This window comes from Rhagoletis pomonella, unplaced genomic scaffold (genome assembly GCF_013731165.1).
Source record: "Rhagoletis pomonella isolate Grant_MI unplaced genomic scaffold, Rhpom_1.0 Rhpom_scaffold_00013, whole genome shotgun sequence".
NCBI classification, from domain to species: domain Eukaryota; kingdom Metazoa; phylum Arthropoda; class Insecta; order Diptera; family Tephritidae; genus Rhagoletis; species Rhagoletis pomonella.
The window spans coordinates 24,160,953-24,181,467 of record NW_023458567.1 but is presented as its reverse complement, the minus strand read 5'-3'; the positions used below and the strand labels follow the sequence as shown (position 1 = coordinate 24,181,467).

At 36.9% G+C, this 20,515-nt stretch overlaps 3 protein-coding genes across 5 annotated transcripts in view; all 3 read left to right on the top strand.

Annotated features, from left to right (window-relative positions):
* The window catches only part of LOC118749025 (KH domain-containing, RNA-binding, signal transduction-associated protein 3-like), a 21,218-nt gene extending 13,040 nt beyond the window's left edge, over window positions 1–8,178 (top strand). Inside the window, exons 2-6 of one of the 2 annotated variants that reach the window (XM_036483828.1) lie at window positions 3,127–3,248; window positions 3,301–3,644; window positions 3,753–3,842; window positions 7,623–7,702; window positions 7,974–8,178. In XM_036483828.1, the coding sequence (XP_036339721.1) occupies window positions 3,127–3,248; window positions 3,301–3,644; window positions 3,753–3,842; window positions 7,623–7,702; window positions 7,974–8,086 (749 nt within the window). In that variant the 3' untranslated portion in view covers window positions 8,087–8,178. Of the gene's footprint in view, window positions 1–3,126; window positions 3,249–3,300; window positions 3,645–3,752; window positions 3,843–7,622; window positions 7,703–7,958 lie in introns of both variants that reach the window. The other variant, XM_036483826.1, reaches the window with a different exon arrangement.
* Window positions 8,179–11,890: 3,712 nt separating this feature from the next.
* On the top strand, window positions 11,891–12,268 carry LOC118748401 (60S ribosomal protein L7-like). Its single transcript, XM_036482774.1, has one exon. The coding sequence runs from the start codon at window positions 11,891–11,893 to the stop codon at window positions 12,266–12,268; it is 378 nt and encodes a 125-aa protein (XP_036338667.1).
* A 2,766-nt stretch (window positions 12,269–15,034) lies between these two features.
* LOC118749024 (nucleic acid dioxygenase ALKBH1) lies at window positions 15,035–16,378 on the top strand. 2 transcript variants are annotated; one of them, XM_036483825.1, is made up of 4 exons: window positions 15,035–15,233; window positions 15,293–15,653; window positions 15,759–15,825; window positions 15,888–16,378. In XM_036483825.1, exons 1-4 carry the CDS (start codon window positions 15,138–15,140, stop codon window positions 16,342–16,344), a joined length of 981 nt encoding a protein of 326 aa, XP_036339718.1. In that variant the 5' UTR covers window positions 15,035–15,137; the 3' UTR covers window positions 16,345–16,378. The 2 variants fall into 2 exon arrangements, with proteins under 2 accessions (XP_036339718.1, XP_036339717.1); XM_036483824.1 differs by having other exon boundaries at window positions 15,037–15,233; window positions 15,293–15,825.
* Window positions 16,379–20,515: the final 4,137 nt, after the last annotated feature.

The following is a 20,515-nucleotide window of genomic DNA, read 5'->3' as shown; positions in this document are numbered from 1 at the left end:
AGACTTTTTGGGGAGTGTTGCTGGAGTGACAGTCCTTGGCCAGATATTAATCTGGGTTGTTGTTGTTGTTGTAGCGGCTACAACAACCCCGCCCAGATCGGTTGGTATCTCAGTCGTTGTCGTCAAGTTCCACTAACGGCAACCCTAGGAAGCGTGCAGCTTCTGTGGGATCTGTCCACAGGGACAGGGCCGTTAGGGTGGTCGGGTTTTCCGGGCATGCGAAGAGGTGGTTCGAGTCATGTGGGGTCTCTCCGCATGCCGGACATTCATTAGGCACATCCTCATTCAGCCTACTCAAGTAGGAGTTTAACCTGCTGCAGTAGCCGGAGCGAAGTTGAGCAAGTGTAGTGCGTGTCTGTTTGGGTGGCCACTTCTGTGGCTCCCGATCAGGAACTGCTTGCAGAGCATTATGTTGTGCTCCCTAACTGGGAGCATTTGCGCCTCGCCGTGCAAGTGATGTTCTGGCGTCATCAGGAGGCATCCCGTCGCTGTCCTAAGTGCCGTATTTTGTCCCGTCTGTAGCTTCGTCCACTGCGTCCTACTAGTCCCTGGCGACCACACTGGCGCTGCGTAGTTCAAGACCGGCCGGCCTATTGCCTTGTATGTTGCCAGCAACGTTTCTTTGTCTTTGCCCCAAGTACTGCCGGCTAGCGACTTGAGGACCTTGTTGCGGCTCTGTACTTTATTGACAATAGCGGTTGAGTGCGCAGAGAAGGAGAGCAGGCTGTCGAATGTGACTCCGAGTATTTTGGGGTTATTCACCGTCGGAATTGGTGTGTCATCGACGTGAATCCCCAGCGGTAGCCTGACCTCCTTCGTCCAGGTTGTGAACAGGGTCGCGGAGGATTTCGTAGGGGAGAGGGCTAGACACTTTGCAGTGAAGAAGCGAGAAAGTTCGGAGAGATAGCCGTTTACTTTCGAACACAGGTCATCAATTCCATTCCCAGTCGCCATAATCGAGCAATCGTCGGCATAGGAGACAATCGAGACTCCCTCTGGTGGTTGAGGGAGCTTTGAAATATAAAAGTTAAACAGTAGCGGGGAAAGGACACCACCCTGAGGAACCCCCTGTTTTATTTTTCGCTGCTTACTCGTTTTGTCTCTGAACATTACCGACGAATGTCGACCACTTAGATAATTTGCCGACCACCGTTTGAGCCTCTGTGGGAGAGAGGAGGCCTCTATATCTTCTAGTAGCGTGGAATGGCAGACGGTGTCAAACGCCTTTGACAAGTCCAACGCTACTAGAATCGTTCTCTCACAGGGACGGTTACGGTTAAGGCCACGAGTTATCTGAGTGTTTATGGCGTTAAGTGCTGTTGTTGTACTGTGCACTTTTCGGAAACCATGCTGATGCTTCGCTGGGGTCAGGTGATTTGTGAAGTACGGGAGTAGCAAGGCCTCGAGTGTCTTCGCTACCGGGGAAAGGAGTGTAATCGGACGATACGAATCTCCTTTGTTTGCCGGTTTCCCCGGTTTGAGCAGTGGGACCACTCTCCCCACCTTCCAGATGTCTGGGATGATGAGAGTGGCCATTGACAAATTGAGGACCTCCGTTAGGTACGCTACCCCCGCAGGACCCAAATTTTTCAGCATCAGCATGCATATTCCGTCGGGACCCATGGCTTTGGAGGCTTTCGCCTTCCCGATGGCCACCTGAACTTCGCCGCAAGTGAAAGCAAGGGGGGCACAAGTTGTTGGCAGTTTGTGCAGCCTTCTGGTCACTCGACGCTTGGCTTTGTCCACCGGAGGATGCAGTATGAACTGCCGGCTGAAATAGCTCGCGCATCGCTCCGGGTCCGACGAAGCATGGTCGTCGAAGGAAATTTCGACTCTGTCGTCGTGCTTCGTCGGATTAGACAATGACCTCACGGTTGACCAAAGCTTGCTCACACCAGAGGTGAAGTTGCAAGTTTTCAGATGCTCCTCCCACTTCTTCCGCTTATGTACGTTTACAAGTTGCCGAATCTCCGCGTTGAGATCCCTGATACGGGGATCTCCGGGATCGGCCTGACGAAGGCTATCACGCTCATTGGCTATAACAGCCGCTTCGGCAGGGAAGTTTGGACGTGGGTCCGATATGCACCCTGCCGGTATGAAGCGGGCTGCAGCAGCAGTGACAGCCCTGCGGAACTTACGTTCACCGAGATGGACGTCGGTTGGTGTGGGGAGCGATGTGAAGGTGTTTTCAGTAAACTCCGCGTAACCTTTCCAGTCAGCTTTAGATAAGTTGACATAGGTACGGTGTTTGGCGGAGGCAAAGTCGGTTGGTTTATCAATCGAGATGACTATGGGTAGATGGTCTGATGCTAGAGTCAGCATAGGTCGCCACGTTATGCTGTTTATCAGACCAGCGCTGACTATTGTGATGTCTGGCGAGCTACTGCAGTTACCCATAATCCTGGTGGGTGCGTCGTCGTTCATTGTGCAGAATGTCGAATCGTCTATCTGCTCAGCCAAGTCTGTTCCCCTACGATCGTTTGACAGGCTTGAGTGCCAAAGATCGTGGTGCGCATTAAAGTCACCTACTACCATACGGTTTTCACCTCTGAGGAGCGCACCTATATCAGGGTGATATCCTGCCGGGCAGCAGGTGACAGGGGGTATGTATATATTAAATATTTCGAGCTCGACATCGCCTGACCGGATAGCGATGCCCTGACATTCTAGGGTGGTATCCCTGCGGTCGATGTCTGCTTCGATAAGACGATACTGCACGGTGTGGTGCGTGATGAACGCTAAGCCACCACCATTATCTCGCTCGCGATCTCGACGGTGCACGTTGTACCCGGCACAATTCAACTGGGTCGTTCCGGTTACTGAATAAGCGTCTGGAACACTGCTGGTTGTCAAAAGCTTCCGATTTAGAACTCGCGTAAATGTACATTTGCTAAATGCGATAGCATGAACGCTCTTCGAAAACATATGTATGTTCGAAAGTGCTAAATGTTGCATTTTAAATGCAGCAAAAACGCTGCATGAGTTATCTTAATTATACATATTTGTTTCTTAGCATCCCCGGAAAAGTGTGATAGTTTTGCTAAAATATCCAAAGGCGATTTTCAATAAAGCCGATTCCATAATTCTAAAGTAAAGACTACACAATATTTAATCTTAAAATTCTAGCCTTCGAGCGTGTCTATACAACTGGCCGCATACCAGGCACAGAATACCATGCCGACGTGTATCAGCAAAAGCCAACAAAGGTCACTCAAAAGGTTTATGTACCAACTAGGCAATACCCCAAGGTAACCAATATAATAGGAAAATTTAAAGCTTACATCACCGTTTTTTGTGCAGTTCAACTTCACAGGAAAATTACTAGGTCCCAAGGGTAACACATTACGTCGTTTGCACCAAGAAACTCAGTGTAAGATTATTATAAAAGGGCGTGGTTCAATGCGCGATCGTGAAAAAGAAGAGGAGCTCCGTCAGTCAGGCGATCCTCGTCATGCGCATTTGCACAAAGATCTGTATATAGAAATCAGCGCTTTAGCTACCCCTGCGGAGGCGCATGCACGTGTGGCATATGCTTTAGCTGAAATCCGCAAATATCTCGTGCCAGATAAGAACGATGAGGTTTCGCAGGGACAGCTCCGTGAACTTATGGAAATAGACCCGAAATCAGCTGAACAATATTCAAGGTGAGTATTCTTATCGTCGCTCTTTGTCCTATTACTAAATACTGATAAAGTATAAAAAAACATATAAACACATATGGATATACATGCAAATATATAAATTTATTTCAGGTCTATCATAACTAAATTTTCACCTGGTGAAGGACCATCCAAATTTTTAAATTTACTTAAACACCATAAAGATTCACAAGAGGATCCCAGGTATGTACAAGTCGTTATTATGAATACCAGTGACCATAACGGTTATCATAATTTAACCGTTAAAATTGGATTTCTCTTTTTCCGATCAAATGTCGTTATTTTATATTTCTTTTGTCGATCCAGAATAATCGTTACTTTTGGACTTTTACATTTTCCAAAAATTTGTCACGCGTTTTTTCCCATACATAGTGTGCTCGACAATATTTTTATATGGAAGAGAATGCCTAGCATCGTAAACAAAAATATTTGTCAAAACATCAATGGTATTTTATAGCCACTTGAAACTTGCACTTTATTATACTAAAATTGAATGGGCTATAAAATTGTATACCAAATATAATTCTAAAAATGTTGAATAAAAATTTTGATAATTTCGTAAAAATTTGTCGAAATTTTATAATTTTTGTTCAAGGTTTGAAAAGCGGACTTATGTGATGTTTGATGAATATCTACCTAGGCTTTTCTACAAAAATATTAAACATAAAACAAACTAAAGTAATATAGTCAAAGCTCATAAAAGTACGACGAGTCTATTATTTCTGCCGCCAGTGTATATATGCACATATCTCTGGTCATAAGCAATAATCGCCTAAGTCGTAAAACCTGAATTCGAGAAAAAGCGCTTTAAAGATTTGGATTGTAATGTTAACCTTATGGGAAACCAAAATATTTTCATTTATAACTTTTTAAATAGAATAGGTAACGAGATGGGAGTTTCACGTAGACATGGAATAATAGTTGCAGAAAACAATAGCATATATAACTCAATTCTTTCTTAAGTCGACTTAGGCGGTTATTGCTTACGACCACAGATATGTACTACAAAGGAAAACAAATCTAATTAGCGCTAGCATGCCTGCTCGTTGATATCAATGCGAATTGTACTGTTTATCAAAAATGATGTGTTTGTTGTACATTTGTTCATGTTTGTCATTGTGCGTATAATTTTGTATAGTAGTTTTTGTGCTTCCTCTATCACCTCATATATAAGTAGTGTTACAGGAGCAGTTGAAATTTTGGCCCCGGTGCTTCTTAAATAAAGCCATAAACGGAGCGACCGTTGGTTCAACTTGGTGATGTTTTGCTCTATATTGCGCAGTTTGTGGGCCTGTTGAATGAATTTGTGTCTTGATTTTGATTTTCTGGCAAGTTGTACAACTCGTCGCTACATTAATGGTTATGTTGTACAAACTCGTTCTATTTGGCGTTTATTTTGTTCACTAAATAACCTAAAATGGATAACTCAGCCGAAATATGTACGTGCTTTCGTTGAATTTTATAAATGTAAGCCGAAACTATGAAATTGTAAAAATGAGATTTTGCGATGAGACTGCTTGCAAAATTGCAATATATGCAACTTGATTGCGGATCGATCTGAACCAACGGTCGCAACGTTTAAGGCTTGAATTATGTCAAAATGATGTGTTTATTGTAATTAATTGTGTCATTTACTACCATTATGCGTAGGCAAATTCAAGAAATCATTTCATGCGTTTGAGTAGAATCTGAGTGCATGAACACCATTTCTTGATTTCAATTATACGCGAAATGCAGTTTATGCACTGAGTTTTTACTCAGATCCATGAAATGATTTCGTGAATTAGACTACGCATAAACGTGATAATTGTGCGTATAATTTATAAGGTAATTTTATGTTTTTATACTCTTGCTACTGCATGAATATATGAATTCGTGATAAGAATATATGAATTCGCCTTGCAAGAAAGAAATCGAGAAAGAAGAAATGCCGAACAAATGAATCAGTCTTCTTTCACCTATAATTTGCAAATAAAAGTGCGTACTTTCTTAGTGCCTTGGTTATATTGCATGGGGAGAGTCGTAACAAATCGCGGCGAATCGTAAGGATGTATTGAATGCATTATAAATATTTGCAGTTATTTGTTAATCCTCTTCTTGGCGGGTTCGTGAATAACAATACAAGGTTCGCAAAAATTTCCTACCTGCCTGGAATTGAGTCATTATTAAAAATATTCAAATTTTCAATTTAATGAAAGTTTCTGTGTTCCACTAACATTAGTGTTGGATTTTTTTCACTATCAAGTTTAGTGAAGAAAAACATTTTTCACTAGGCTGAAGAATTTTTTCGTTCACTATTCGATTGTTAATTTTAGTGAACAAACTTTTTATTTCCCTATAACTATTGTATAGTGAGGTCGATATATTGCAATTCAACACTAACCAGTACTGAAGAGTACTAGTGAAAAATGTTGCACTATTACTAGCTACTGAAAGTTTAGTGCACTACCCCCAACTCTGAATAGAACAACGTTAGCTCGTCAGTGAAATACAGAAAAATATCGTTGCCGACTTATTTAAAAAGCACGGAACGAACACTGAAGTAGCACTGACGATAAAAAACGGCGCTGTGCCGGGTGTGTCTGAACTCTATTTGAGACTGAGGCAACGATATTTTATTTTTCACTGACACTGATATTGCACTGACACGGCACTGATGTGTGTGGCTAAACCTTTATCCGGTAACATATATGTATGTAAGTATAAACAGAACCAAATCTCTGTTCGAATTTCGTCGGTCGGAGCGATGCCGTTGGGTGATATTCGCCGCAACATTTCGCCCAGTAAAACATAACAGAACCGAAATTCGCATCAATTGAATGACAGATAAAAAATTTAAAAATACAAAAGCGAAAAGATAAATCACCAAATTTTGCCATTCTGATTCCTGCTGATAATTATCTGATAGAAAAATGGGGAAACAAAGCCCCATTTCTACTGAGAGCTGATTTTGTGACCTGCGGCAGCGGCAAAATTAAAAATAAATCTATTCTTGCCGAGTAGTGAGGTCGATATATTGCAATTCAACACTACACATCAAGAGTAGTAGTGAAAAATGTGGCACAACTGAAAGTTCAGTGCACTACCCCAACTCAACTACCCCAATATAAAATTCTTGCCGAATTTCGTCAGACGAATTTCGTCGTCACATTGGTTGTGTGCAATCTCATAAACTGCGGTGTGTTCTAATTTTGGCAACGAACTTTCTTCCGACGAATTTCTCTGAGCGATTTGATTCTGTTTAAACTTTATCGTCGCCCGTATGCCAGAAACATGAATGTGTAAAAATGAAAATTTTGGAAAATCAAGTTTGAATGTTTTTTTTTTTTACGAGACTTAACCCTACATTTATGCAATTGAAATTTTAAAATATGTGCTTTCCGGGTACGCATGGTTTTCTGGGTTTTGGTATAGGTATATATAGATGTTCTATCTAAAGGGTTAATCAAGTCAACCCACAACTCAAACCTGATAAACTTGCACATTCATGCTTCTGGCATGAGGGTGACCATACATATGTATGTATGTACATGTACATAAAAAATACATCCCGATTAATTGATAACCCTTTTCCAGTTTTTGAAGTCGGTTAAAAAATAATTGAAACTTCTAATTTCGGTTGTTTAATAATAATAATAGATTGGCGCTTTAACAGTATGTTAATATTTGGCCCAGCTTCTCCTCCGATTTTTGGCGTGCGCCTTGATGTCACACAAAAGGGAGGGACCTACAATTTTACGCCGACTCCGGCGGCGATTGTATTTTTATGGGAAGCTGTTTTCCATGGTGGTTTGTCAGTGCCTGCCGAGGGGCGGCCGGCTATTAGAAAAAACTTTATTTTTCTTCAATATCTCTTCAATACCTCAGCGCACGGTAGTTTCGGTTAGATATTAATACGAAAGGCGAAATCGTCTTAAGAAAACCTTTTTATAAGATTACCAATAAATTTGAACTCTATTTCAGGGGCGAAGAGTCAGACGAAGAAGGGGATGTGTATCAAAGTCGTTTTATAAAGCGACCAGTATATTTACCATATGCTAAAGGTAAGTTAAGTTTAAAGCTTTTGTTAGATATTATCTAGGGAGCAGGAAGTGCTTTCTCTACTTTGCTTTTCCTCTTATAATTAACCACACATATGAGAACTCTTAAGTTTCTAACAGTTTAATGTCTTTTAAAATTCATGCAATTAAATAACATTTTATAATCATTTAATGAGTTTCTGAGAATAACATAACAACTACAAATAACTTTATGAAAATAACATACAATATAATTGTTTTAAAAATAATTAAGTAAAAGTTATCCCATCAACAGTGCCCATAAAACGACCAACATCTACTTTTATTGGATCTGGATTTAAACGCACTCGTGAGACACCTATACAATATTATAAACCAATGCCAACTATCCTCAAGAAATATAAATAAAATAATAAAAGTTCATGAAATACTGTACTCATAATATTATATATTCCATTCATAATAATAAAATAATTAATAATCTTATGTATCTTTAAATGATTAAAATTTGGTAATAATTTCAATAATAATAATAAAATATATATTAATGGTTCTCTCAGCAAAGTTGTAGACAGTAAAAATTTATTATTATACTTAGTACTAAACTATTTTCAAAATTTTTAAGAAATAAATTTAATGAAGAACAGTTTGTACAAAATTTCAAAAATTGCACTTCTGTACTAAGAACATGACATATTTTCATTTAAATCAAAATAATCTTAAAAATTTAGTTTTTTTTATTTCGAAAGTTCTTTGCACAAATTGGCGCGAAGGTAACCGCCGTAATCGAATCGGGTTCTCTCAGTGTCTGCATTTTTTTGGAAACCAGCTCAATACCGACTGTTGCACACTTACATATACACTGCCGACAAAAAGTCTGGCACAGAGAATTTTTTACAATATACATATGCAACAATTTTTATTTAAATTTATTCTCGCTAATTTTTTATAAAAATATGATTCATCCTACAACAAAAAACATAAAAATATGATTTCCAAACTTCGTGCATAACACGGGAGAATTCAATAAATTTTCATACAAATTTTCAACATTTTAATAGAGTCCGACCGATTAATCGGCATCGGCTAGTATCGGCACAAAATTGAGCATCGGCATCGCCGGTTCTTTGGAATTTCTTTTCATATGTTCAGGTGAAGCGACAGACAAAAGCCAACATCAAAAAACATTTGCAGACAGCTCACAAAAATTATGTTTTTTTTTTTTGTTGAAGGTGTTTCACGTTTTTTCCATACAAAAGTATGTTCGACAATTTTAATATTTAACCGACTTCCAAAAAAGGAGGAGGTTATCAGTTCGTCGGAATATTTTTTTTTTCTTATGTATGTTACCGCATAACTTTGGACCACGTTAACCGATTTCGATAATTCTTTTTGCATCGGAACACTAGTGTCTCACAGGTGGTCCCATACTAATCTGGTTTAGATCCGATCATTGGATCATGAAATATACATATATATTTTTTTTAAGTCGGTTTTTTGCTAAAAATTACTTGTCTTTTATATGGAGGACACTTCCGCAAAAAATAAAATAAAAAAATTTACGGAATTTCATAGCAGCTTAAAACTTGCACTTCATTTTATACTAGAATTAAATGGTCTACAAAACTGCATACCAAAATTCTTATTAAAAAGTGTGAAAGTTTGGTGAAAATAAGCAGAATTTTTCTAATTTTTGTACAAAGTTTGAAATCTGAATTTATATGGTGTTTGTTGTTAGCTAGTTTTTATAAAAAAAAATAATAAACATTAAATAAACAAAAGACAAATGCCAAATGCCAAAACCGGTCAAAATATCGCAATTATTTTATTTTGTGGACCACTATGTATATGTATGTAAATACATACCTAGCATATAAGTTCGTATGCATTGAGTGCAAAAGAGTGTATTTTAGTACAAACGAAATGAAATTTGTTGTTCCTAAATATTTCTTACTTATCACAATATAAAAAATGTTTATGTAATGTACATAAATGTGATTTATTTTTACACATACATATGTATGTACATACATGTGTACGTAATGTTGCATAAAAAGCCAATTAATTCAATTATTTGTTTTCTTTTGTTTTGTTAACTCCGTTAAATTAACTGATTTTATGACTTAATGCATTTATTTGTAATTTTTTATGGAATCGGCATCGGCATCTTTCCCCATAAGCCGATTAATCGGCATCGGTACCTGAAAAAAAATTGGAATCAGGTCGGACTCTACTTTTAAATGACATGTTTTTTTTGAGTATGTAGTAGCCCAATAAATTGTATCATAATAAAGTGCAAGTTAGAAGTGGCTAGGACTTGCTTTTGATAATTTTTTCACGCAGTTTCTTCCATACAAAAAAGTGTGCGAAAATACTTTGTATAGAAAAATGCAACAAAAAAATCTCACAAATTAACGCGATTTTTGACTAACTTCAAACATTTTTTATTTGTTCATATCACGGCGAATTTATATAAGGTGGTGTTGTTTCATTAGCTGTGAGTAGCGTTTGATTTTGAAAATTTTGCATTTCGCTAGTTAATGAGTGAAAACATGAGAGTCTCCCTTTTTCATTCGGGGAAGAATAGCTGATATTTTGTTAATGGCCCGCTAAAAGCAAAAACAAAATACAAGTAACTGTTGTATTTACCACGTTATATGAATTCGGCTTGGTTTATTTAATGTTTATTATTGTTTTATAAAAATACAGCTCATCATACAGGCCAACAAATATGGAAACAAATTAATGCGACAAATGTTAAAGCTATTTTTGATACATGCTGATTACCAGGGAAAGGATTTTATGGAAATTTCCTTTTTTTCTGCTAAAGAGATAGAGTATATTCGATTAAGAATGTCCACGATTTAGCTTTCTCTGATTCCACAGCACGCAATTGAATTTGTAATGAAAATAAATAAAATTAGAAAACTTCTTAATAACCAACGCTCTTATAAATTGACTAAAAATTAGAAAATAGTATTTCTCAGTCCCATAGAATTTGTATTGATAACTTTTGATTTTGAAATTTTAGCAAAAGTCATTATAAACAATTTATGAGATTGAAAACGAAAAACGTGGAGGGCATGCAATACAAAGCATTCGATGTAATTGACAATAGTCAAACTATATAACATAGACCTAAAATTTCTACAGAGCAAGTACAAACATTAGATGGATTTTAAGCGGTCGTTATTCATATATCCACATTCATACATATATTACGTTTCATATCAATTCAGGTCTATTACATGCGGCCCACGCTTTTCATTTTCAATCTCATAAATGTTTATAATGACTTGCTAAAATTTCAAAATCAAAAGTTATCAAAAAACATACATATAGCAGCAGTTAATTTTATTTAAAGAAATGGCGTGTCGTCCATTTCCGCTGTAGCATGGCATATATTTAGGCGCAATATTTAACTTCTTCTGGCGGGGCGACATCTAGAGTCTTCTAGTTGTATCTCTTTGGTATGATGCCTACAACGAGGTTGATATCTAGAATTTGCCATAAATAGCTTTGCTACATTTATAGTATATATGGTGGTCTGGACACACAACATTGCAAGTTGATAAAAGCGTTGACATTATAGGCGGTGTTCAAAAGAGAGAAATGTCAAAATCACTTCTACCTTATTTAATATGCCTTGATCATGACTACAACTATTAAAGATTAAAGTTTTGTCAGTCAAAAACTCGAAAGAAGAAAATAGGCAAAGATTCAAAGTACAAATTTTTCATATAATGAAAGTAGTTCATAGTTTTTTTTCTTTTTACTTGTAAAATAAACATTACTAAAATAAATGTATTTTTTATTATTTTTCGGTTTTTGTCTTTTTCAGTACCTTCTTTTACTTTTTTGCGATTTCTAGTGCCTTTTTCTGCCTACTTTGCCTTTTATAGTCTATTTCGTTATTTTATTTTGCCTTCTTATAGGTTTTTAGGTCCTAAAAATCCGGACGGAAGGCACGCTTCCAGTGTTTTAGACGTACGCACACTCCGAGGCCCAAACATGTACTCGGACCACTTTCTTGTTGCAGCCAAGATACGCACCCGCCTCTGTGCAGCAAAAAATGTGAGCCCAAATATGCAAGGAAAGCTTAACGTCGAAAAGCTGCAATCACACACCTGCTCTCTGAGAGCACTCTTCAACAAACCGACATATGCGAGCAGTGGAACCACATTTCCCGCTCATTAAGTACGTGCCCGCAGAATGGCTTTTGTGATCTTTATCTGCGGTGTCAACAAAGTTGCACCAAAAGTGCGTAAAGTTTTACTGTGGTTCCATCTTCGCTACATTAACAACGGTTTGTTCATCGACTTGAACCAGGCAACCATTAATATGCTACGGATTGCCGAACCCTATATTACATTGGGCTATCTAAATCTTATATCAGTTCGTGAATTGATATACAAACGTGGAATTGTCAAGCACAACCATCAAAGTGTCCCAAACTCTGACAACTTTGTGATCGAACGCAAATTGCACAAAGCGCACAATATTCAGTGCGTTGATTATTTGGCGCACGAAATATTCACTGTTGGATCCCACTTCAAGAAAGCCTCGAACTTACTGTGGCCACTACGTTGAGGTTGGTGATTTCGGTAACCGTAAAGATAATATAAACAAACTGCAGCGCAAGATGGTTTAAAGAAATTTTCTGGTGTACAAGGTGGAGTATTTTTATTTCAAAAATATATAATAATAAAAATAGAAAATAATGTTGTTTTTTCATTAATGTTGTTTTTTCATTAACGATGCACCTAGGATTGCATTTACTGTCTATGAAAATATTTCATGAAGCGTTCCAAAATTAGATCCGAGTAACTAAAAGTTGGTTAAGCTTAAGTGAAATAGTTTTTTATTAAATATTTGTTCCTGGTATTTATTAAAAAAAAAATCAGGCGATATTAATGTATGAAATAAAATCTAATGGCCTTATTCATAAAAAATAAAGTAGGTTTAAAGAGCTTTATAAAGTGACGTTTTCATACATTTTTCAGTTTATAAACGTTTTTTAAAGCTACTTTATATTTTACGAATAAGGCCATAAGAATATATTTCTTGAATATTTTGTCATAGAGCCGTTATTAAATAAAGACATAACTGCGTCGGGCATTGGTCCTGCAACAAGCTCAACATTGTAATTTAGGTATACTTACATGTGTATGTATTTACCTGTTACTCGCCTGGCATATACCTCAACTGCGAAAATAATGACATTTATATTTTATTTAGATGCATATTTAAGCTAAATGTTATATCGTCGCCTAGATAAAAGATCTTTGCATGTTACCTTTGGCAGGTTTCGGGAAATCACAATTGAAGTCGCATAGTGCGGTCTTACCTTAATGAGTGAGCATGAAAATGAAAGCTGAAAAGCACAAAAAAGCGTACGTTACTTGCTAGTTATAAACCAAATATAAATTTTAAGAATTTCAACTGTCAAAATTTTACTTAGCATTTGGCAAAGCAAAATTTAATTTATTTCTACACCATAGTAGCCGTGGGTAACACAGTGCGGCGCCGCGCCATTGCGCTGATACCGAGAACTGAGTTACTGGCGCCGACACCGAAGTTCAGAATTCAGTAACGCAATGGCGCCAGCAACACCGGAACCCTGACAAAACCAGGCGGCGCAAAGAACCAGCGAAGAACACACAAAAGCAAAGTAGCACTTGTAAAATGTTCAGCACAAGGCGAATTTTTACAAGGTGGTGTTGCTAAAATTAGCCGCGATTATGTGTTTGTTGTATTTTTGCGTTTTGAACTTGGGTATATTTGAATTGTTTTTGCCCAATCGATACCACCTTGTATTAATTCACCTTAGTTCAACACCAAAACACTGACAACACCGGGTGTCGCAAAGAACCAGTTAAGAACACACGAAATAGAAGTGTCTCTTGTTAAATGTGCAGCACAAGCCGAATTTATACAAGGTGGTGTTGCTAGAATTCGTCGCGGTCCTTCTGAATGTGAAAATGATGGGTTTGCTGTATTTTTGGGTTTTGAACTTGGATATACTTGAGTTTTTTCTCAACCTATATCACCTTGTATTAATTCACTTTGGTGCCGCATGCAGCAATAAAGGAAATGAGCTTTAGCCTGAAGAGGCGCAATTGCGCCAACACACTGTGCTGATTCCGACAGTGGCGCTGTAGCTAGTGTGTCAGCGCCAAAAAATTTGCGACGTTACCCAGGCCTACACCATAGCAAATTTTTTCGCCCCGCCTCGCCCCGGAGAAAAAAGTTACTGATTGTCACAGGACAAGTGAATAATTTTCGATGCATCGAAGCAAAACATCGATATTTTTGACGCATCGATGTTTTTTTCGGCTAGGGTAGTTCGACTTCTCTAGAAAGTCGACTTTCGACTTTTTGATCAACTCTGCACAGTCGACTTTAAAAGTCGGCCGATCCACGAAGAAAAGTCGACTTTGTTCGACTTTTTTAATAAAAGAAAATGTATTAAGTACACTCATTTAACTCATATATTAGCTATAAATATAGGAGTCAGAATACGCCAAAAATATCATGATTTACCAGTGGTCTTTAGAATAAACTGTAATTTAGTGAAATTCAATGCTAGGTAAAAAAAAAAAATAGACACAAGGATTTTTAAAAATTTCGAAAATTGTTCCAGTTATACAGCATGAAAATTTTTGAAAAAAAATTTTTGATTCTCAAAAAAAAATTCTAAAAAATGTTGAATCAATATTTGGTAATTACGGACAACCTTTTGAAAAATGTGGCCTTTCCGATGGAGCAGAACTGGCGGGTATTGGTAGAAATATATGTGCCACTTTATAAGCATGGATAAATATGGGAGTAGCCCAGACAGCTAGTGGATTGGGACTATCCACACGACTAATGTCGCATATTAACTGGAATCCTACCAGCAACGTTTTTAGCGGTGTTTAAAATTTTATACCTTACGGATTGGTCAAATTCGAACCAAAGACTGTTTGTTAAAACTTACATAAACTCAAGCAGAAAAACTTTGTTGCATGAAATTGTTAAAATAAATATAATAATAATATAATATGTTTATCTTACCTCATTATTAACTGAAGATTGTGGAGACAAACGATTAACAAATTTGAGGAATTGGTTTTCGTATAATAATTTAATGCGCTGCTCTTAAATGATTTGTACTGTTGTACTGTCATTAAAATTCATTTCGCTACAACACTTCACATTTCACTTCAGGTTTATTGAAAATTTTTTTTTTAAATACGACCAAACAGCACTCTGCGAGCTTGTCGGAGGATTAGTTTTTATTGGCAAATAAATTTAAAAAAAAGTCGAGTCGAAAGTGAAAAGTCGACTTCCATAAACTGAAAGTCGATCATTAAAATTCGACTTTCAGGAGTAAAAAGTCGATTTTGGTCGAAATTCGAAGTGGACTTTGCCATTCCTATTTTCGGCATTTCTAGTTAACTGTTTTGGCTATATTGGAATGTTTACAGAGAGCTTTAAATATTTTAAAAGAAAATCTCCTTTGCCGGACTTTAGCTCTGTAATTGATCTCGATAGCAAACCGTCAACTGCGGAGGTGAGTTTTACGGGACGACTGAACATTCAATTTCGTTATAAAATTTTATGGATTCGTAGGTTAGACGAATAGATCTAAGTTCTCAAGATATAATTGAGCATTTTCCTGGTTTAGAACCAGCGAAGAAATGGCTCTGCTTCGCACTCTCCTCTTCAGGCATTATTGTAATACGGAATCCATTCACCTTACAAGGAAAACGTTACTGGATTAGTCGATGTGTTCAAGATTACCCCCGACATCCAAATATAAATAATCTTAACCCGCACCTTTTTCCCAACGATGTATTAAAAGATTGGTGGTGTGCTCTTCAAAAATGTAGCGATCCAGATGAAGTTCGTCGAATGAGCATTTCAATGCGGTGGTCTACGCTTGGATACCACCACGATTGGGATTCAAAAAAGTACGCAGAAGAAAAACATGGTGAATTCCCGGAAGACCTTGCGTCGCTTAGTGCATATTTTGCGAATGCCTTAGGTTTTCAAGACTATGAAGCACAAGCAGCTATTGTTAATTTTTATCCAATAGGCACAACCCTGTCTGCTCATACTGATCATTCAGAACCTAACAGGACGGCGCCTTTATTTTCGATAAGGTTTGATGCAACTTTTATGTCTAATATTTGGTTAAAGTCTTATATTTTTGCTTTTAATTTAGCTTCGGACAAACAGCCATATTTTTAATTGGTGGAAAAACGAAAGAAGTTACACCTTTAGCCATTTACTTACGCAGCGGAGATGTGCTTGTAATGTCTGGTGAATCACGTCTATTCTATCATGCAGTACCCCGAGTAATGAAAGCTCGGGATGAACCGTGGAATAATTTAGTACCTACAACGACCGCAAAAACTTTACATCCTCCGAGTTGTAAAAAACCGAAAATCGGACCCGAATTTGTAACAGAAAAAAATGCGTTTGGAATAGACACATTGTTGTACCAAAAAGTTGCCGACGAATCGTACTGGGAACCCTTTAAAAAGTACTTAGATTTTTCACGTATTAATATTAACGTGCGGCAAGTATTAAACAAGGACCAAACTTGCCTTCCAACACTAGAAAGTTTAGAAACTATAGTTGACGGTGATAAGGAAATACTCTCAAATTGTGCAAGGTGAAAATATTAGTTGAGCTTAAAATTTGTTTTACAATTTATTTTATTTGAAAACAAATCATGATGCAATTATTGGCTTCCGAGAGTTTTGCTTATCAACGAAGTTCTTGTTCTTTTTGTTTTGTCGCATTTCAATGTTGATTCTTTTACTTTGAGTTGACTTTATAATTTTCCAAAACAAAAACAAACGCTAAAGAAGTGAACGATAAAATTTTAATGTTTTTAATAAATAAATATTTATTTTTGGTGTTTGCGATTCCCATCATTGAAAACAGTCCGCCCTATCGCTAATTCCATGTGAATAAATTGTTCCCATACTTTAACATGCAAAACAAAAACGAGTTGGGAAAAATTGTTTTTGTTTTGCTTTATAATTTTTGGGAATATTTGTTCATGTGAATTTCGCGATTGGGCCGAGTATCTGTGGCCCTTATGAGCACAGTATAACAGTAGAAAAGGTTTTTGTTTTTGTAGCTGTTTCGTGGTGAAAGTCCTTTATGGGGACCAAATTTCCCCACAAGAAATTGAGCGCATGGTTGCTTTTGGGTCCCAAAATAATGAATATTAGAAAACATTTAGAAATGCTAAGGTAATACAATTATATGCAACTAAAAATAATTTGCACTTATGAGTTAATGTGATAATCATGTGTTTCAACTATTATTTTTCACAAAATAATTTTGCGGATCAGTTTGCTCTGATCGCTTGTGTTGTTTACCAAGAAAATGCAGCCCTGTTGGTTTTTATTTCTGTATCGCATCGCGGTGAGTTTCTATTTCTTGGTAATTCGGTTTGTGAAATGGTAAACAAATTATTGAAATTTATTTATTTAATGTGTATAAGATTTCATTAATGCATTTTTTTTTGTATTTTCAGACTATTCAGCCCTATTCTGCATTTCGACTCGAATCGAAATTTTCTCTGTTTGGCAACTTTGGTATTCTGCGATCCGTTTCCTTTCGATCAATCTTCGAAATTGGTTTGGTGATGTCAGATTCGAGGACACGGCAATTTAAGTGGCCGTAACTCTTGAAGGAAAAATCTTATAACACCATTCGAGAGTGCATTTTGAAGGTTAATAATAGTACTAGATTTTATTATTTATCATAAAATCTTCTTCGTTTACCTTCTTATTCTGCTTCTTTCGGACTCGTTCCTTTTTGAAATAATAGTATTCTCGCGTTTTTTTTTCTACGTAAGTTTTATTTTCTGAGCCTATTTGAGTTAGAAAGAATATAAAGTTTAAGTGTGGGTACGGTGATCATCCTGCCTTTATTTTAAAGGACAGTCCTTTATTTTATACCCCTGTCCTTTATAATTTTTTTCAAAATAAAGGACGCCTTTTGTCCTTTATTTTTTTAACTGTCCTTTAAATCAGCTCTGCATTTTTCAGAGGTAAATTTTTAAACACAGAATATGAAAAATAAAAATGTCCCTTATAAAATATAATAAAAACCTTCGCCAATACAACTTATATATAGGGGCCCGAGTTTTCTCTCGAAGGCCCTGGCCGTAAGTGTCACAGTCTCATTCGGAGACACAAGGATTGTGTTGTGTAGGTCAATACTACATAAAGACCTTCGTTGACTCATTTACCCGAACTATTGCGCTCTCTACTTCACAGTAAGGCATCTAGTACCGAATCCCGGGAGTCCCGAGCCCTAGGTGGGCCTGTTACCAATAAACAAACACATACGTTGCTATGCAATAGGGATATTGCGAATGTGGAATTTTAGACATCCGCGGATGCGAATGCGGATGCGGATGTTTAAAAGCTAACATCCGCGGATTCGGATGCGAATGCGGATGTCATGTATTTTTAAGAAATAATTTAGGTGGTTAAATTAGGTGATTTAGGTAAATAAAAAATGGAAAGGTTAATAATTTTTAATAATCTGCTTCATCCTGAGTTTTGCCCGGAAAAAAAATTCACCCGAAAATTTGTATTCCGCCCATAGTAAATATGTACATGAAAACCAAACGTGAAAAGTGAACCGGTTTGGGGGAAAATTAAACTCATGATAAGACTGAATGTTTTTTTAGTAAATCGTAAATCAAACCTGCGCCACTATATAACTACTCGCTCGAGGCGACAAACTTGAAAAACTTGAAACTTGGAAAAATTTTAAATCCTTTTCGATTGACACTGCACCAGTTGAGAGGACTTTCAGTTGCTTTTTGAGAATTTCATCGGGGCTGCAAATGTCGGATATATCCTCCTGACTTTCATCTTCACAATCTAGCATCATGGCACAATCGTTGTTTAAACACCGTTTTTTTTCGAAAGAATTCTTCATTGTCATTATTTTGGTTGTTTCGGAATTTGTCACGTCATTTTTAATGCTTTCTTCTGTGACTGGTTAGACGTCTGTGAACTTGCACAATATTCCAGGGACCGAAAATAACAGTTATTTTTTCCGAGTTAAATTTTGGCCTAATATTTTTTATTCCGAAATAAACGTCCTATCCGGATAATAAAGAAACCGCTTATCCAAATTAAACAAGTTTGGTATCCAAAGAAAGAGGACTGAAATAGCTTTTAAACAGAAATATCGAATGAAGGTTACCACCTCTATTTATATTTTTTTATAACTTAATACTAAAGAAATTCATGTAAATACATACCTGACTCAATGTTTGTTCAATGGTAACTAATTAACATTTTTTATTGAAATATTTTTCAATGTGTGGCTTTCCTCTTTTAGACATTTAAGTTCTAAAGCTATTTAAGCCCTCTTTCATTGGATACCAAACTTGTTTAATTTGGATAAGCGGAAAGTACTTTTATTTCGGAATAAAAAATATTTGGCCAAGGTTAACTCGTAAAAAAAATAACTGAAATTTTCGGTCCCTTCAATATTCGCATTCGCAAAAGATCCGCATTGATTTTTGCGAATGCGAATGTTAAAATTAATGCGGAAGCTCCGCAGTTGCGAATGCGAATGCGAATATTCGCAACAACCCTGCTATGCAACACTTGTTGGATGTTGCTAGGAGATTGGTGAGGTGTTAAAGCCTGATTATGGCAACTTAACTTAACTTAACGGAACGTAGAACTTAGAGAATCAAAATGAAACAGTCTTCGACGTGGCCGTCAGTTACGTTAAGTTTCGGCTTTTCCATTATAACCAGAGGTGGGCACTACCTCAAACAAGCGATCGCTAAAAGTGAGAATGTGTTAGTGTGCCTAATTCATTTTGCATGCTGACGCGTTCTCATCGTTACGCTCTTGCTTGCATACGTACACGTGATGGTTATGCTCTTTGAGCGTGTGCTCGTTCTCTGCCCATGCCTGATTATAACCAACATACATTTAACAGAATTTTTACATAAGTGAGAGCCGTGAGTTACGGTAAGTTGCCATAATCAAACCATTACGCTTATGTTGCTTGGATGCTACTCACAACCTGACATACTGGCGCTACATATGTACATAGTTCAATTCGAAAGTTTTACATTTATCAAAAGGGATAAAATTCATCGAATATCCAACAGCTATATCGCTGCAAAACGAATGCCTATGCCTTTCAGACCCTAATGCATCAATTGTGAGTGTTGGTTCAAATTGCTATATACTCTGTTATATGTACAGTACGCAAGTTTGAATCATATGAATCGATTGTGCGTTTCTTTCTATTTATGCGTTGTTTGATCATTTATGGAACCAAAATAGGTTTGTTCGTCGAGCAAAAAAATTTTACGAATTTGTACCAATAATAATGATTTTTGCCCAAATCGCGATCGTGCAGACCATAAAATTATCCATCACTCAAAAACTGAGAGCGCAAAGTGACAGTTCTCCTGAGATAAGTTGCAAATTCTTGCTAAAAAAATTTTAACCAGCAAGAATTTGCAATCACGAAAAACATATGATTGTGGCACATGGTTGCATTTTTGTCTACGATAATTTGAATAAATAAGTTCGTTAAATTTAAAAATTTATAAACACGGGCCATTCGTTTATGAAAAAAGGAAGTAAATACTTGTTGATATAATTAATTTAGTTAATTTCTATGATTTGAACTTCACTCGGCTGGAAAAATTGTGTTCGCAACTGGAATCAGTGATCAGCAAAGAGTGCCTATTTTGAGGTTCCCCGCCACTCAGCATTTTTTTAATATAAGTACGTCTAAAGCAGCGAAACGCCACCACTCTGATGTACGCATATGCACAAC

What these genes read in the sequence shown, in the direction of transcription:
- LOC118749024 (XM_036483824.1), top strand. Translation starts at nt 15,138, where the DNA reads ATGTTTACAGAGAGCTTTAAATATTTTAAAAGAAAATCTCCTTTGCCG. An exon ending in GCAAACCGTCAACTGCGGAG is followed by an intron (nt 15,234 to 15,292) that starts GTGAGTTTTACG and finishes ATGGATTCGTAG; the next exon opens with GTTAGACGAATAGATCTAAG. An exon ending in GCGCCTTTATTTTCGATAAG is followed by an intron (nt 15,826 to 15,887) that starts GTTTGATGCAAC and finishes CTTTTAATTTAG; the next exon opens with CTTCGGACAAACAGCCATAT.
- LOC118748401 (XM_036482774.1), top strand. Translation starts at nt 11,891, where the DNA reads ATGGCTTTTGTGATCTTTATCTGCGGTGTCAACAAAGTTGCACCAAAA.